The following is a 19,231-nucleotide window of genomic DNA, read 5'->3' as shown; positions in this document are numbered from 1 at the left end:
ATGTGTTCATAGTAGGGGGTGTATGTAGTTAGAACCTTAAGGCACAGTTGCTGGAGTTCCTAAGTGCTGGGAAAGTTCATAATGTATTTGACTATGGAAGTGATCTTCAAACTCTTTGTGGTCTCAAAACTGCTCTCTTTATGGGGGTTCCTGGGGGGCTCAGTCAGTTGAGCATCCAACTCTTGATTTCCACTCAGGTCATGATCTCATTGTCGTGAGATTGAGCCATGAGGCGGACTCCATGCTCAGTGTGGAGTCTCCTTGTCCCCCTCCTTGTGCTCTCCCCCCCGGTTCATGCTTTCTCTCTCTCTCAAATAAATAAATAGAATCTTAAAAAAAAAAAGCCCTTTACATTCAAATTTAGTGAAGACCCTGTGCTTGGTTTAGGTGGCTTGTATCTGTTAATATGTACTTTCAAAATTAAACTTGAGTCATTTATAAAATAGTTTGTAAAATATTTATTTTTTCATTCATTAAAAATAACAATATATCAACTGCATGTTCACATAAATAAAATATTTTTATGAAAAACAAATATATTTTCAAAGAATAAAATTGTGAAAGGAATGATATTTTATATTTTGTAAATCTGTTTAATGTCTATCTCAATAGATACAGGTAGATCCTTATATCTGTTTCTGTATTCATCTATAGCAACACCACACAGCATAAAGTCTCTGGAAAATGCCACTGTCTACTAATAGAGGATGAAAGTTAAAAAGGAATAGAAAAGTATAGTATTATGAAAACAGATTTGACATTGTGAACCCCAGAAAGAGTTCTATGGCCTCCATGGGTCTCCAAACTACATTTTGAGAATACTGTCCTAGGATTATGTCTTCAATAGCATTCAACTGGCTATATTTGGTTATGACCATGAGTCTATTTATGGGGTCTGGCTGATCTAAGAAAGTAACAGACCAAGGATAAATAGTAAATTTGGATATGAACGACCAAGAACATGATGAAAGTCCTAACACAGAAGGGGAGTTCACAGTGAAGTAATAAGGGAAAAGCTGGTAGATAAGAGAAAAAGTAAACAAGATTATAACTAATTAAAAGTCAACAAGAAATCCAATCCCAGGGTAGAGACTATCTCCCCTAAGCCATATCTTTAAATATTCATCTCCACCTGGGTCATTTCTAGTCTACAGAAGAGTTAGAGATTTGTAATTGAAACCAGTCATTCAGGATAACAGCAAGGACCCTAAGATTATCTCCTAAGGAAAACTGACTGTTAATTTCCTGGAAGTGCATTTAAGATTTGTAAATAAAAGTACTTATCAAATTTGCAGTAAGAGTATCAGTAGTACCTATGGAGGTAGTGGTTGCAAAGAATAGGAAGTTATGTTTTTAACATCTATAATCACATTTTTATCTCCTATGATAGTAAAAGTAACATCCAACATTTTTAATTTAATTATTTTAGTTCCTGGAGTCCAAATATATACAAGATCTACAGTGGTAGCACTTTCCATATCTATGGTTATATCTAGGATTGTTTTAGAAGTGAGAATATTTTCAGGATGTGTAATAGTGTATTATTCTATTGGTAGCCATGGTATGTGGAAAAATCCATAGGAAAATAAGGCATGATTTTTAACATTACTAATTAAATAATTACTATAATATTAACAACTGTTGCTATAGTAGCCATGTGAGTGCTACATATCACCATTGCTTTCAGTTATGGTTTCATGTCCCATAACTTAAGAACAAGTTAGGCTACTTTAATAACTACATCTAAAGCAATAGTATTTACAGAGACTAATATGGTATTTTCTGAGATACCAAAATCATCTATGAAGTCTCTAGCAAGGATATATAAAATATGTACCATTTAATTGATAAGTCTATAGGGCTCATAATTTTTAGAGTACATATTCTGGCTGCAGAAGAAGTATCCATGGTTTCTTTAATTATACTTATAAAAATAGTCATGGATGTATCTTTGGACATATCAGCTGTGTCTATAGTGCTTGGAGTAGCCATATTTATAAAAACTGCTGTTAATATCTGTGAAAACCTATGTAGCATAAAATCATGTATATTTTATTGATTTTTATACCTGTAATAGTTGTTTTAAAGAGATGTCTGTAGTAATTATGATGCTTTGGATAGTAATCATGGAACTAGAGTAGCATTTATGGCATTATCAATATAAGTTGGTTTGGTAGCAGAAGCATTCATTGTTGTTCTATCAAGAATGATAGTATTTAGAACATATGTGGTAGTATTTATAATACTGGTGGTAGCATTAGTTGTAATAATAGGTAAATAACTGACTGTAGAGTTTTTTACCTGATGGTGAGTTGTTGTGTCTACTAGAGTGGTCATTGATGTGCCTAAGGCTATTGTGGTATTTGGAATAGAAACATGTGTAGTATTACCTGGAACACTCCTAGAGTTATCTGCATCAGTAATATTTACTGCCTGCCCTGTATTATTTATAGTATTGGTAGTAGAGATAGCTATGGTATTAGTGCTAATAGAGTGAATATCTGTAGAAGAAATAGATACTGTAGGAATAGTATTACTAGTACTATTACCACCAGATATTGTAGGGGAAGGAGAACTGGTAATAGGAGTATGGTTGCCAGTGCTAGCAACATCAGTACTTATAGAAGTGGTTACCATAGCAACAGTAGTGTTCATAACATGAGTAGTTACAGAAAAAGGAGTCGTACTAGGAAAACTATTGAGAATACTACTGGCACTACTATTCATAGGAGTGGTTGAAATGGGATCAGTATTACTGGTGCTAGTAGTATCTGTTCTTATTGGGGAAAGAGTAGTGGCAATTAGAACAGTAGTATTGGTGTGAGCATCAGTATTACTTGTCGGGAAATGAGTGGTTATGACAGGAAGAGTAGTACTAGTGCCAGCAATAGTACTTATAGGGGAAAGCACAGTGGTATTAGTAACAGCAGTACTAGCTGTAACTTCAATAGTGCTTTCTGGGAAGGGACTGCTTGTGATAGGAAGGGTATCACTAGTGTTAGTAGTAGTGACACTTGTAGGGGAAGGCATAGTGCTATAAGGGATAGTAGTAGTAGGTGTAAAGGTATTAGTACCTGCCGGGAAGGGAGTGACTGTGGTAGAAAGCGTACTATAGCTAGCGGTCGTGTTCGTGGGGGAAGGCGTAGTGCTGTAAGGGACGGTAGTAGTAGGTGTAAAGGCAGTAGTACCTGTGGGGAAGGGAGTGTCCGTGGCAGGAAGAGTACTATTGCTAGCGGTCGTGTTCGTGGGGGTGGGGGAAGGCGTAGTGCTGTAAGGGGCGGTGGTAGTAGGTGTAAAGGCAGTAGTACCTGTGGGGAAGGGAGTGTCCGTGACAGGAAGAGTACTATTGCTAGCGGTCGTGTTCATGGGGGTGGGGGAAGGCGTAGTGCTGTAAGGGTTGGTGGTAGTAGGTGTAAAGGCAGTAGTACCTGTGGGGAAGGGAGTGCCCGTGGCAGGAAGAGTACTATGGCTAGCAGTCGTGTTCGTGGGGGTGGGGGAAGGCGTAGTGCTGTAAGGGTTGGTGGTAGTAGTAAAGGCAGTAGTACCTGTGGGGAAGGGAGTGTCCGTGGCAGGAAGAGTACTATTGCTAGCGGTTGTGTTCATGGGCGTGGGGGAAGGCATAGTGCTGTAAGGGGCGGTGGTAGTAGGTGTAAAGGCAGTAGTACCTGTGGGGAAGGGAGTGTCTGTGGCAGGAAGAGTACTATGGCTAGCGGTCGTGTTCGTGGGGGTGGGGGAAGGCGTAGTGCTGTAAGGGTTGGTGGTAGTAGTAAAGGCAGTAGTACCTGTGGGGAAGGGAGTGTCCGTGGCAGGAAGAGTACTATTGCTAGCGGTCGTGTTCGTGGGGGTGGGGGAAGGCGTAGTGCTGTAAGGGTTGGTGGTAGTAGTAAAGGCAGTAGTACCTGTGGGGAAGGGAGTGTCCGTGGCAGGAAGAGTACTATTGCTGGCGGTCGTGTTCGTGGGGGTGGGGGAAGGAGTAGTGCTGTAAGGGGCGGTGGTAGTAGTAAAGGCAGTAGTACCTGTGGGGAAGGGAGTGTCCGTGGCAGGAAGAGTACTATTGCTAGCGGTCGTGTGGGTGGGCGTGGGGGAAGGTGTAGTGCTGTAAGGGTTGGTGGTAGTAGGTGTAAAGGCAGTAGTACCTGTGGGGAAGGGAGTGTCCGTGGCAGGAAGAGTACTATTGCTAGCGGTCGTGTTCGTGGGGGTGGGGGAAGGCGTAGTGCTGTAAGGGGCGGTGGTAGTAGTAAAGGCAGTAGTACCTGTGGGGAAGGGAGTGTCCGTGGTAGGAAGAGTACTATTGCTATAGGTGGTATTCGTGGGGGTGGGGGAAGGCGTAGTGCTGTAAGGGTTGGTGGTAGTAGGTGTAAAGGCAGTAGTACCTGTGGGGAAGGGGGTGTCCGTGGCAGGAAGAGTACTATTGCTAGCGGTCGTGTTCGTGGGGGTGAGGGAAGGCGTAGTGCTGTAAGGGTTGGTGGTAGTAGGTGTAAAGGCAGTAGTACCTGTGGGGAAGGGAGTGTCCGTGGCAGGAAGAGTACTATTGCTAGCGGTTGTGTTCATGGGCGTGGGGGAAGGCGTAGTGCTGTAAGGGTTGGTGGTAGTAGGTGTAAAGGCAGTAGTACCTGTGGGGAAGGGAGTGTCCGTGGCAGGAAGAGTACTATTGCTAGCGGTCGTGTTCGTGGGGGTGAGGGAAGGCGTAGTGCTGTAAGGGTTGGTGGTAGTAGGTGTAAAGGCAGTAGTACCTGTGGGGAAGGGAGTGTCCGTGGCAGGAAGAGTACTATTGCTAGCGGTCGTGTGGGTGGGCATGGCGGAAGGCGTAGTGCTGTAAGGGTTGGTGGTAGTAGGTGTAAAGGCAGTAGTACCTGTGGGGAAGGGAGTGCCCGTGGCAGGAAGAGTACTATGGCTAGCGGTCGTGTTCGTGGGGGTGGGGGAAGGCGTAGTGCTGTAAGGGTTGGTGGTAGTAGTAAAGGCAGTAGTACCTGTGGGGAAGGGAGTGTCCGTGGCAGGAAGAGTACTATGGCTAGCGGTCGTGTTCGTGGGGGTGGGGGAAGGCGTAGTGCTGTAAGGGTTGGTGGTAGTAGTAAAGGCAGTAGTACCTGTGGGGAAGGGAGTGTCCGTGGCAGGAAGAGTACTATTGCTAGCGGTCGTGTTCGTGGGGGTGGGGGAAGGCGTAGTGCTGTAAGGGTTGGTGGTAGTAGTAAAGGCAGTAGTACCTGTGGGGAAGGGAGTGTACGTGGCAGGAAGAGTACTATTGCTAGCGGTCGTGTTCGTGGGGGTGGGGGAAGGCGTAGTGCTGTAAGGGGCGGTGGTAGTAGTAAAGGCAGTAGTACCTGTGGGGAAGGGAGTGTCCGTGGCAGGAAGAGTACTATGGCTAGCGGTCGTGTTCGTGGGGGTGGGGGAAGGCGTAGTGCTGTAAGGGTTGGTGGTAGTAGTAAAGGCAGTAGTACCTGTGGGGAAGGGAGTGTCCGTGGCAGGAAGAGTACTATTGCTAGCGGTCGTGTTCGTGGGGGTGGGGGAAGGCGTAGTGCTGTAAGGGGCGGTGGTAGTAGGTGTAAAGGCAGTAGTACCTGTGGGGAAGGGAGTGTCCGTGGCAGGAAGAGTACTATTGCTAGCGGTTGTGTTCATGGGCGTGGGGGAAGGCGTAGTGCTGTAAGGGTTGGTGGTAGTAGGTGTAAAGGCAGTAGTACCTGTGGGGAAGGGGGTGTCCGTGGCAGGAAGAGTACTATTGCTAGCGGTCGTGTTCGTGGGGGTGAGGGAAGGCGTAGTGCTGTAAGGGTTGGTGGTAGTAGGTGTAAAGGCAGTAGTACCTGTGGGGAAGGGAGTGTCCGTGGCAGGAAGAGTACTATTGCTAGCGGTCGTGTTCGTGGGGGTGGGGGAAGGCGTAGTGCTGTAAGGGTTGGTGGTAGTAGGTGTAAAGGCAGTAGTACCTGTGGGGAAGGGAGTGTCCGTGGCAGGAAGAGTACTATGGCTAGCGGTCGTGTTCGTGGGGGTGGGGGAAGGCGTAGTGCTGAAAGGGTTGGTGGTAGTAGTAAAGGCAGTAGTACCTGTGGGGAAGGGAGTGTCCGTGGCAGGAAGAGTACTATGGCTAGCGGTCGTGTTCGTGGGGGTGGGGGAAGGCGTAGTGCTGTAAGGGTTGGTGGTAGTAGTAAAGGCAGTAGTACCTGTGGGGAAGGGAGTGTCCGTGGCAGGAAGAGTACTATGGCTAGCCGTCGTGTTCGTGGGGGTGGGGGAAGGCGTAGTGCTGTAAGGGTTGGTGGTAGTAGTAAAGGCAGTAGTACCTGTGGGGAAGGGAGTGTCCGTGGTAGGAAGAGTACTATGGCTAGCGGTCGTGTTCGTGGGGGAAGGCGTAGTGCTATCAGAAACATTAGGTTTAGTTATAACTTCAGTAGTACTTGTTAGGAAAGATGTAGTGGTATTAAGACTAGTAATACTAGTTGTAACTTCAATAGTACTTGCTGAGAAAGTAGTGGTTGGGATAGGAAGAGTGGTACTAGTATAAACAGAACTAGTGATAATAGTCTCAAAAGTGGTAGCTGTAGTAGAGACTGTAGAAGGATGTAGAGAACCTGTGGGGAAGGTACTTGTCATAGTTGTAGTAGAAACTGTAGGGCCTTCATATATCCATGTAACATCTGTTAGCTTTTCTAGGCTGATAATCTTGTCGGTAAGTTGAATAGTCAGCTTCTGCCAGAAAAGAAGAGATAAAGTTGGTATTTAGTACTTTTTAAACATCATATTTAAGTCATTTTTCAAATTATAATTTAACAAAAACCAATACATTCATTCTTTTCCAGAGATTAATAAAAGGATATAAAGATTCCTTTCTGGGTCACTGACTTTAGACAAGTAAATAGGGGAATATGTTGTGTGCATGATCCTTGTACTGGAAATCTGTGTCTTTTCACTTCATCAGGCCACACCACATTGCTTACAAGTATTTGCAGCTTTGATTAAGCATTGATAACCAACACTTATAAAAATCTCTTTCCTGGACGAATATCCAACTTTTGTAGCAACATGGACGGGACTGGAAGAGATTATGCTGAGTGAAATAAGTCAAGCAGAGAGAGTCAATTATCATATGGTTTCACTCATTTGTGGAGCATAACCAATAGCATGGAGGACAAGGGGCGTTAGAGAGTAGTAGGGAATTTGGGTAAATTGGAAGGGGAGGTGAACCATGAGAGACTATGGACTCTGAAAAACAGTCTGAGGGGTTTGAAGTGGCGGGCGGGTGGGAGGTTGGGGTACCAGGTGGTGGGTATTATAGAGGGCACAGCTTGCATGGAGCACTGGGTGTGGTGAAAAAATAATGAATACTGTTTTTCTGAAAATAAATAAGTTGGGAAAAAAAAAATCTCTTTCCTTTGCCACTAGATTTTAACCTTCCAAAGGGCAGTCCGGTTTCATGTTTTCACCAGCCCCAACACCTAGTATAGTGCCTGGCAGATAATGGGCATCTGATATGCTACAAAATTTCCTACAAAGAAGGTCTGCATTAGTCTTAACTGGGAGTAATTACTTTCAGAGTGTGGTCTTGAGCTCAACAGCCCAGGAAAAATGTGTTGAAGTAGAGAACTAGCAAAAAGACTAGAGAGAGAAAAGCTATCTGATTGTTCGGAGGGTCATTTTCCAAAATCCAAGTATTAGCAGGGCAGGTACTCATTCACTGCTTGGAGCACAAGAAGGATACTTATCCATTTTCACTTTGCTAAATGATCCCCTCCAGGTCACTGGATCATACTTAGGACAGGTCTAGTGTTATAAAGCGGGATACTTTTCCCTCTGTGGTTACTCTTGGTAACTCTACTGGTAATTTGTCTTCCAAGTAGATATCTCCAAAATCGGGCTCTGCTAGAAGGTCTAGTAGGGTCTGCTATTTATCACTCTGTTTTGTTAAGCAAATAATTTTATCTCACATCACAGGTGGGACATAATCATCATGATGATCACCACAGTTGAATTTGCACCAACCTGGAGGATCTACCAATTTGGCCATGATCATGAGCAATTTCAAGAAAGAGGGAAAAAATCTCCCAACAATTTTAGAGGATCACTTTTTCATTTTAGCCTCTGCCACAGAAGGAAATAAGTTTTGTTATGCTATCCTGAGATACTAACCTCACTTAACACATAGAACCACTTCTGGGAAGCACATGGAAAGGATTTCACCAGACCATTGATCATAGATTCCTGGACTACATTGGGAAGACCACTAATGCTACACATTTTACAATAGGATTCAACATTCCTAACTTTTCAGGAACATACTACTGCATGTACCTTTATAACCTTTCAAATATAAGCAAGTGAAAGAATGAAAATAAAAATGGTGATAACTCTGCAGAATAATAAAATTAATTTATGATATAACATTCCTTTGTGACATACCTGACTGTAAGGTTCACTCGTAAAATTCACCACTGTAATTTGCTGGTTGTCATAGGTGAGAGTGACCTGTATCACAGAAGTAGAGCTTGTTCCCCAGATTTTAATATATCCAACTTTCAGTGGATTTGAGTCACTCAGATACTTATTGTATATGGTCTGGATTTGCAATAGATTCTATAAAGAATATATAAAGAGAAAAAATACTTAGGACATCTATCAAGAGACTGTATTTCACATTAAAATATTTAGAAACCTCATATTACTATTGTTGTGCTGGTTTGCTGTTTTTATTCTTAAACACTTCATGAATATACACTTCCTGAGCATCTGCCATGATAAACTTGATAACACCAACATAATGAAAGGTATTTTACTTATATCATTACTAATTTTTACAAAAATTTTTGAAAAGCAAGCATCATTATCTCAATTTCACCAATGAGGAAATTGAGGCTCTGGGAGTAAAGAGAGTAGCTAAATGACACAGATATGGTTGGATCATGATGCACCCATGTGTGCAGCTCTGTATGAGTTGACACAGTGTGAACACAGAATCCCAGCAAACAGCCCCTAGACTAAGGACAGCTTGCAATAAGTCTAGGACTTGACAAAATCATGAACTGTTTGTTTTTTTTTTTAAAGATTTTATTTATTTACTTGACAGAGAGAGATCACAAGTCGGCAGAGAGGCAGGCAGAGAGAGAGGAGGAAGCAGGCTCCCCAGCGAGCAGAGAGCCCAATGCGGGGCTCGATCCCAGGACCCTGGGATCATGACCTGAGCCGAAGGCAGAGGCTTTAACCCACTGAGGCACCCAGGCGCCCCCATGAACTGTTTTTGTATCAACACAAGGTTTAAACTAATGTGAGGTAAATCACAAAGTAATATGTGATTAAGGCCTAAATGAAAATCATAGTGAGTATTTGTTATAGGTGCTAAGAGAAAGGAGAAATCACTGCAGAATAAGGAGAGTCAAGAAAGGGCTTAGGAAGGGCATGGGACTTTAGGAAGCCAGGAAAGGTAGATGGATTTAGAAAGGTGAAATGAATGAGGAAGGGGCTGGAGAAAGAGTCATGTGTAAAAAAAAGGCACGTTTATTAAGTGCAAGAGCTGTGGTAGCTCATGCTGAGCAAACAAAATGAGACAGGTTAAGATGGGTAGGATGAGAAAGATTTTATGCAATGCATCAAGGAGATAGTTGCAGTGGAGTGAAGCCACAAACTCCTTGACTCTTGTGGCAATAGTAGAAAGAAAAAGTAGTCCATTCAATTGGCTTTCTGGAGAATTTAATAAGCTTTGGGACTGACTGCACAAGTGGAATCAAGGGAAAATGAAGAAAAGGGGATATAACTTGAAGTAAATGGGTCTGTTGAAGCTAGAGCTTATTGATTTGGGAGAGCCTACTGTTAAATTGCCTGGAATTCTGAAAGCCAATTGATAGCTTGAGATTGGCTAAATGGTGGGAATACATAAACCACAGGAATTAACAAAAGCCACAAATCAGCTCCACACCCCCATTACTCTATGCCAGCCAGCATGCCATTGATAATTACCCCATGGAAAGTTAGAAGCTTTCTTTCATGTCAAGCCTCTGACCTTAGAAAGAAACGCCTTCAAAAATCACACAGAAATTAGAATTCACTTATCACTTCTTTGGAATAAGAGAAGAATGAGGTTTTAGAGTTAGAAAGCATTTAAGGAAAATGTAATGCTTTATAATAAAGAAACAAATGTTAAACAGGGGAAGTGTCTTCCCTATGTTAAATAACTAGTTAGTACAAACAGAACTAAAATCCAGGATTTCTAAATCAACAGTTTCATTTAAAAAAAAAAACATTTTGAGAGGAAAGATATGTAGTTTTTGGTTCAACTTTTCTTAAATTAAGAACAGAGAATTTACTTATTTAATTAGTATACAAAGCCCTGCATTTAGTTTCAAAAAGGCAACTGCAGGATGGAGAGAGCATGACCTGACAATCATGTCTATGAAGATAATTTGAAAGTTTTAGATGTCCATGAGATTTATGTGATGCATGTGTTTAATAATTTAGATGACCGTGAGATTTATAGCATATGATACAACTGTTTAAAAAATTAAATTTAAAAAAGTTTAAAAATGTGAGGCAGTAGGCGTAAGAAAATAGAGTATAGCTAAAAAGAGGTAACAGTTGGACAATGAACTATTTATTGTTTCATGTCACTGATGTTTTGAGGTTGCCTGTTTTGCAGTATAAAGTTCATGTCATCCTACAGAAATATATGGCAAGCCATATATGTAATTTTAAATTTTCTCATAGCCACATTTTTTAAAAGTAAAAGGAAATAGGAGAAATTGATTTGAAAATACATTTTATTTAACCCAACATATCTAAAATATTATCATTTTTAACATGTATTCAATATAGAAATATTAATGAGGTATTTCACAATCTTTCAAATATTTCAAATTAGCCTAGTCATATTTCCAGGGCTCAAAAGTCATATGGGATGCCTGGGTGGCTTAGTCGGTTAAGGGTCCAACTCTTAATTTCGGCTCAGGTCATGATCTCAGAGTCAAGAAATAGAGCCCCACACAAGCCTCCACACTGCACTGGGTATGGAGCCTGCTTACGATTCTCTCTTTCCCTCTCCCTCTGCCATCCCCCCAACTCCACTTATGCTTGAGTGTGCATGTGTGCTCTCTTTCTCTCTCTTAAAAAAAAAAAAAGTCACATGTGGCTAGTAACTATCATACTGGATAATGCAGCTCTAAGATATTCTTTCAATCCTGGGTACCACGTTTTGAGAGGAATCTAGACTAATTGTGGTCCAAACAGAATAATCAGATCTGTTTAAGAATAAAACAGAGGAAGTTTGAAGTTAGCCTGCAGATGAATAATTCCAAAAGAAGATGGAAGGTATATATAACAGACATCTTCAAATAACTGAAACACTGCTATGTAGAAAAGACAATTGATTTGTGCTATGTTTTTCCTTAAATGCAAATCAATAGATAAAAATTATAAAGAAGCAAATTCCAGGTTTGACATAGAATGATATTCCTACTCTAATGAGAATGATATAGATTATCTCTGGAGTCATTTAACATGCCTGGTAGATTGGTTGTATTATTTTCTCCAATTATTCACTCCTCCCTATTCATACCCTTTTTCCATGTAATTTTGGCAATGCCCTCCCTCTCTGGATGGGGCATTGTATCCCACCTTTGTCTTTGGGCTTGGCCAACTGACTTCCCCTTGTTAATAGAATATTAGTCAACTTTCTACAAATTGGAGATTCTAAAAAATGCTCAGGCATTTCCACTTCTGTTTTTGCCCTCTACCACAGTCATAAAAAATGTCCTGTCCAGACCTGCCATAAGGCAATCTTAGGACATATTAATATAAGGACTGGCTTAGAAATTTCCAGGCAATTTAATAGTGGGCTTTCCCAGGGACACCTGGGTGGTTCAGTTGGTTAAGCATCTGCTTTTGGCTTAGTTCATGATCCTAGAATCCTGGGATCAAGCCCCATACTGGGCTCCTAGCTCAGCGGGGAGTCTACTACTCCCTCTACCTCTATGTGTGTGTTCTCTTTCACTCTTTCTCTCTTTGAAATAAATAAATCTTTAAAAACAAAAACAAAAAACCCCAAACAAAACTGTAGGCTTTCCCAAATCAACAAGAGCTAGCTTTAGGATGCCCATTTACTTCAAGTTATATCCTCTTTTCTTCATTTTCCCTTGATTCGGCTTGCAGTCAGTCTCAAAGTCTTATTAATTCTCCATAAAGCCAAATGAACAAATTTCATTTTCTTAGATCACTGGAGCCAGCTCACTCTTATACATACATACCTATGTGAGTGAGTACAGCTGGGATCATCCAAGCAGCCAAACAGACCCGTTACTGAGTGAAAGTCAGCCAAGATCAGCTAAATCCAGCCCAGATTATCAGAACACTAAAAACTCCCAGGTTAAATAATGTATTGTTTAAATTATTTATTTATTGTTACAAGCTGCTGAAGTTTTGACGTTGTTTCTTATACACCATTATTGTGCAATAGATAACTGATCTTGCATTTATCCTGCAAAATATTATCAGCCAGAAAATGCCATCTCATCCCCAGAAAACATGCTGTACATTTGAAGACCCATTTTTTTCACCAGCATTATATGAACTACAAGTTTCTTCTTATAAAAAACTGATGGCATATTGGATAATTGTCCAAATAAGGACTGTTTATTCCTGATGTTAATGTCAACGGACCCAATTTATAAGTGTAAAGGTAGGACATTCCTCTTATTAAGATGTAGGATTTTATTTTGATATAGTTAACTGATAATGTTTAATCTGCAGCTAACTGGGAATGGGTTTATAAAATTCAATAAAATAGTCTTACCTGAGCTGCAGTAAAATTTGCCAAGAAATAGTTTCCATTTTCATAGGTATCTGCAAGCAAGAAAAAAGAATAAACTACTCATTGCTTCAACTGTAGCAGATAATCTTGTATATAGTCAAAGGGGTCACAATTACTGATCAGGATAATCATGACCTCTCTGAGAAACATTAAGGATAAGTAGCCAAGGGATTCTTTCACAACAGGTAAGTATGGGGATGGAATAGGGTATTTCAAGTGAGGATCAAGTGGTTGTAAAATCAGAAAATCTTGGTTGAACTAAGGATAGATACCCCAGATGAGGAAATGTGAAGGCTGCTGCCTGGTTTCTTCTGTGCCAGTGTAGCAAGCACATAACCATGAAGGTTGACATGACTATGATGATAAAAGCTCAAAGCAGAGGAGAGTAGCTAGGAATTCAGGCTCAAGTCAGACTGACATGGATTCAAATTCCTGCTCCTACACTTAATAGTGCAAACTATGACAAATAACATTTTATCATCTGTAAAATGGAGATAGTAGCACCTAGCTCATGGTATGCTGCATGAGCAGAGTAAGTTCTCAAAATGTATTCTTTACTATCATTAGCAAAGTCATCATCATCTTCACCTTCATGATTCTTCTCTTAGACCATCCTACCACATTGCTCTAGTTCCCAAATCCTCCTGCCTCTATATAACTTACTCCATCACTTCTTCCCCAGACCCTCTTTTCTCCTCTGGGTTCCAATTATGCTCCAGAACACTCCATTCTGACAAACCCTCTCTATAGCAAGCAACCACCACATCTCTTTTTTAGTGCCATATTGTCTCAGAAAAGGTGGCCTCTGTTATGTCATGTCTGTGGACTCGACTCATAATTCAATCCTACATCTCCTGTATTTCAGTTCTAATGTTTCCTTATTTCACTGGGTCTAATCTTTTCAAAGTCACCAGTGACACAGTATATTAAATCTAAGTATCTCTTCATGATATTCAGGTGTTTTAGATCTGTTTCCCCACACATCGCTTCCTTGAAATAATCCTTAGTAGATGCCCACTTGACTCATCCTTCTCATGTAGGTTCTATAATTATTATTTCTTAAGAGTCAGTTCCATTTCATGTTCTGTTCTTGCCCTTACTGACATTCCATCTCTTACCAATATTCCAATATATCTGTCCTTGAACCAATTAATTCTCTTCTTTATTTTCTATAAATTACCTCTATTCTTGCAGAAATAATCATAAGGCCTGTATTTTTTAAATTTAGCCTTGGTTAGAAAATGTAACCTAAGCAAATATCATAAGACTCTTCTAGCAGTTTAAACAAAGAATGGAATTTTGTTAATAAGGTGATCTAAGATTATCCTTGAACTAGCTATCAAATCTCCTTATGTAAGGAAAAATTTAACAAATAGTTAAAAACCTATTAATGGAAAATTTAAGTGAAAGCTGTACTTACATTATGTCTTGGTGTTTTAAATTTTGAATTTCTAAGTCTGTTTGGTGAAAAGGAGCAAAGAGCTTCTCCATAGGAGTTAAAAAGTGTAAAAATCTTTAAACTCTCGGGGACTATTGATTTTTAACCTTGAAACTAAGACATTTGTTGAAGGAAACTGAAATTTCATAGAAAATTGTTTTCTCCTTAAATTTTTGAAATATATTGCTCATAGGGAGCTGATTTCTTAACAAAAACTAACTGTTATGTTATTAACCCACTATGACATTAATCATCTAGTTCCAGTTAGCTCAAGCTATATAAAAGGATTCTATGTTCCCTTAAAACATTGGTTCCCAACCATCAGTCATTTTGCTGGTGCGACATTTGGTGACATCTAGAAAGACATTTGATTGCTACATCTTGGGGTTGAAGAGAATGTTTTTGGCATTTGGAGGGGTGTTGCTAAACATCTTGTAATGAACAGTTCAGCCACCACCCGTAACAAAGAATTATCTAGCCCAAATTGTCAGTACAGTCAATCATATGTCTGATAAGGGACTTGTATCTAGAGGATATAAAAACACTTACAATTAAATAATAGAAAGATAATCTAATGTAAAAGTTGACACAGTTTGTGAATAGACATTTCTCCAAAAAAGATTATGAATGGCCAGTAAGGTACACCTGGGTGGCTCAGTCAGTTAAGCATCTGTCTTCTGCTCAGGTCATGATCCCAGGATTCTGGGATCAAGCCCCACATGGGGCTCCCTGCTTGGTGGGGAGTCTGCTTCTCCCTCCTCCACTCTCCCTACTTATTGTCTTTCCCTCTCTCATTCAAATAAATAAATAAAATCTTTAAAAAAAATGAATGGCTAGTAAATACAATAAAAGATCTTCAATGAGATTAGTTATCAGGGAAAAACACAAATCAATAGAAGCCACAGTGGTATATTACTTCACCCAGAAGGAAGACAATAATAAGTGTTGGCAAGGATGCTGAGACACTGGACCCCACATGCACTGCTGAAGGAATGTAAAATGGTGCCGCCTTCTTATAAAAGAATATGGGAGTTCCCACAAAAATAAACATAGAGTTACTATACAAAGGGGACGTTCCAATCCTAAGTATGCACCCTAGAGAACTAACAAAATGTCTATACAAAAACTTGTACACGGATATTCATAGCAGCATTTTTCTTAATAGTGAAAAAGTGGAAACAACTCAAGCATGTACTAGCTGATATATAAAATGTAGTATAGGGGTGCCTGGGTGGCTCAGTGGGTTAAAGCCTCTGCCTTCGGCTCAGGTCATGATCCCAGGGTCCTGGGATCGAACCCCGCATCGGGCTCTCCGCTAGGCGGGGAGTATGCTTCCTCCTCTATCTCTGCCTGCCTCTCTGCCTACTTGTGATCTCTGTCAAATAAATAAATAAAATCTTTTTTAAAAATGTAGAATATTCATACAACATCATACTATTCATCCATATTAAAGAAATGAAGTATGGATACATGCTACAACTTGCTAGAACCTTAAAAATGTTATGCTAAGTGAAAGAAGGCAGTAATAAAAGACCACACTTATTCCATTTATATGACTCCATAGATTCCATTCCTATGAAACATCTAGCATACACAGATGTATAGTGACAGAGTAGTAAATGCCTAGGGTTGCATCTCCTGGGGCTGGAGAGAATGGGGGCAGGGTGAGGGAGGACTGAGGGGTGATATCTAAAAGATGGAGGGCTTATTTTGAGGGTAAAGAAATTTTTCCAAAATTGTCTGTGTAATGGTTGCACAACTTGGCAAACATGTGAAAACCAGTGAATTATACACTTAAAAATGGGTATGTTACATAGTGTGTGAATTGTATCTCAATAAACTTGCTACCAAAAAGTTAAAGACAACCCCCCAAACTAACAACAACAAAAAGGCATTTATTTTTTATAAAAATGTATATAAAAAAGACTTCTGGGGTGCTTGGGTGGCTCAGTGGGCTAAGACTCTGCCTTCAGTTCAGGTCATGATCTCAGGGTACTGGGATGGAGCCCCACATCGGGCTCTCTGCTCAGCAGAGGCCTGTTTCCCCTCTCTCTTTGCTTACCTCTCTGCCTACTTGTGATTTCTCTGTCAAATAAATAAATAAAATCATTTAAAAAAAAAAAGACTTCTACCTGATTCATCTTAAAGATTAATATAGTGTGATTTCTACTTGTCATAACACTCCCAGGCTTCTCACTCCTCTCTTCATCAGACTTTCTGTCATCACACCCTATTTGCAAATTGCAAGCCCCACCAGGAGACTCCATAAACATCTCAAATTCCAAGCATGCAAAATTAATCTCCTTATCTCTCAGCATTCTCTAATGCCCATGTTCCATGATGATTATTCCATGATGAGCGAATCGCTTCCTGCCCAATCACCTACACATGCAGCTGGTGTGATCTGATGATGCAGTCAACAGTCAGCCTGGCGGGATGTCACCGACGTGATACAGTGTTAAATAACCTTGGCACAGCCACTAACTCTCTTAGCTGCAATTTTTTGCTCACCGAACAAATCCCTGATTAAAATCTCATGCTTCACCTAGATTTAATTTAAGGAAAAATATGTACTTCCTAATAGATGGGAACATCCTACCTCTTTCATATAATTCTTAAGTTTAAAAAATTGGCACTGTAGCTTATTATTTGTTTACAAGATTTAAGGCTGCAAGTCTCTTAAAACCTAATTTGGGTGGCTGGTTAACCTCCTTTTTCTGACTTTTGGACTTCCTGTTGTCATAGTAATCACACTGATGTAAATGCAGTATATCTTACCTAATATATCTTATCTTAAAGACTTATACTATAATTTTATTTACCTTGAGTATTAATGATATAGTCTACTCAGCATCTATGTGCCAGGAATTCTCTCTACATATGAAATCATTTTATCTCCATAAAAAGATCTACATGATAAGTACAGTTTTGTAGATGGTAAAGACAAGAAAATGCTAGCAAAGAGATGTTAAGCATCCTTCCAAAAGACATATAACCAGGAGATGACTGAAGTGATGTCAGATTCCAGGGCTATGGGATGCCACGTGCCACATGTCTCTCCATGGAATTCGCTTATCAGATTAAACTTTACAGAAATAATTGAAGACTAAGTTGAACTTGGAAAAAAGTAATCAAATCCTTTCGTATCCCACCATTAACCTGGTCTTACCACTAAATGAGCAATCAAATTATTTGAAAAATAGCTCTTTTAAATACCATATATAATGATTATGGGGTTATAATGCATTATGCATACACTGAAATTTAAAGTACCATCTGCAATACTATCAAAAACTTAGAAATACTTGGGATGTATTTAACAAAATATGTGTAAGACCCATGCACTGAAAATTACAAAATGCTCTGAGATAAAGAAGACCTAAGCAATTAAAGATGATACACAGATATTCCCAAATTGATTCATAGACTCAATGCAATAGCAGTCAAAATTCTAGCAAGTTTTTGTTAATTACTATTTGTCAAAACAGTTTTGAATCTACCTTAGTTAATGCAGTGTGGTATTGGTGTAAGTATAAACATAGAGAACATGAAACAGAACAAATAATATAAAAATAGATTCTCAGCCATATAGGACCTATTCATAGCTAACAAAAGTGTCAAAGTAATATAACAAGGGAAAAGATTCTGCTTTCAGAAAAGGTGCTGGATTAACTGGATAAACATATGAGGGAACAAATGAACCTTACATACACACAAACACATACAAAATTACATACACACAAAATTTAATACAAAATAGGTGATAGTCCTAAATGTAAAAGCTACAAGAAAAATCTCTGTGACCTTGGATTAGGCCATGTGATGTTGTGATTTATATTCTGTATTTGGTCTTCATCCCACTTCTGCCACAGAGCTCTTAAAACCCTTGGAATTTCCTGAGTGATAAGAACTAAGTATCTTTTTGTTACGTTAATGAGTTGATTTAGGGAAAGCACTTCCAGTTCTGGGTAATCAACCCTGTGATTTGAAGGTTGGAACTTCCAGCCCCACCCAGAGACTTTTGGAAGGAAATTGCAGCTGGAGAGCCATGGTGGATAATGTAGTGTCAGAATTGAGTTGAATTGTAGGACACCTAGATAGTGTCCCAGAATTACTTGTAGGTATGGGGAAACACACCCCCCACCCAACACACACACGTTAGAATTAGTACCAGATGCTTTTTAGACCAAAGCACAAGAAGCACAAATATCAAAGAAAAGCATGGTAAAAAAAAAAAATGGATTTTTATCAAAGTTTAAGTTTTTTTTTTTTTTTTTTTTTTGTAAGATACTATAAAGGAATTGTATAGGCAAGTTACAGACAGGGAGATAAAAGTTTGGTAAACATAACTCCTACAGGTCACTAAGGAAAAGGCAACATAATAAAAAATAGGCAGAGGACTTGAACCAATAACTCAATATGAAGACATACAAATAACCAATAAACATAAGATGCTCAACATCAAGGAAATGCAAATTAAATCCACCATAATGAGGTGCCCTAGGTACTACTAAAATAGTTAAAATTTTAAAGACTGACAACACCAAGTGTTAGTGAAGATGTGGGAAATTGGAACTCTGAATTTTTGTCATTAGTGAAGAGAAACAGTATAGCCAGTTTAGAAAATACTTGGGGTTTCTTCAAAAGTTAAACATACACTTACCATCTGACCCAGCCTGGCAATTTCACATCCAGACTTTTACCCAGGGGAAATGAAAATGTATGATTACAAATAATACTCAAATAAGCAAATAATACTCAAAAAATACTCAAATAATCATGGCAGATCAAAAGCTTCTGCACAGCAAAGGAAACAGTCAACAAAACAAAGAGGCAACCCACAGAATGGGAGAAGATATTTGCAAATGATAGTACAGACAAAAGGCTGATATCCAGGACCTACAAAGAACTTCTCAAACTCAACACACACAAAACAGATAATCATGTCAAAAAATGGGCAGAAGGCATGAATAGACACTTCTCCGATGAAGACATATAAATGGCTATCAGACACATGA

General features: G+C 39.7%; 1 protein-coding gene across 1 annotated transcript in view; it reads right to left on the bottom strand.

Moving 5' to 3' along the window:
- Positions 1-2,124: 2,124 nt before the first annotated feature.
- LOC122905146 (probable maltase-glucoamylase 2) overlaps positions 2,125-19,231 on the bottom strand; it is an 89,595-nt gene continuing 72,488 nt past the window's right edge. The window contains exons 45-49 of the mRNA XM_044246741.1: positions 12,758-12,807; positions 8,383-8,556; positions 6,153-6,675; positions 3,666-4,016; positions 2,125-3,428 (exon numbers count right to left, since the gene is read on the bottom strand). Coding sequence (XP_044102676.1) covers positions 2,125-3,428; positions 3,666-4,016; positions 6,153-6,675; positions 8,383-8,556; positions 12,758-12,807 — 2,402 coding nt within the window. The remainder of the gene's footprint in view (positions 3,429-3,665; positions 4,017-6,152; positions 6,676-8,382; positions 8,557-12,757; positions 12,808-19,231) is intronic.

The sequence above is a fragment of the Neovison vison genome, chromosome 4 (assembly GCF_020171115.1).
Source record: "Neovison vison isolate M4711 chromosome 4, ASM_NN_V1, whole genome shotgun sequence".
Lineage (NCBI taxonomy): Eukaryota > Metazoa > Chordata > Mammalia > Carnivora > Mustelidae > Neogale > Neogale vison.
The sequence above is the reverse complement of the archived record's forward strand: the minus strand, read 5'-3'. Positions and strand labels throughout refer to the sequence as shown.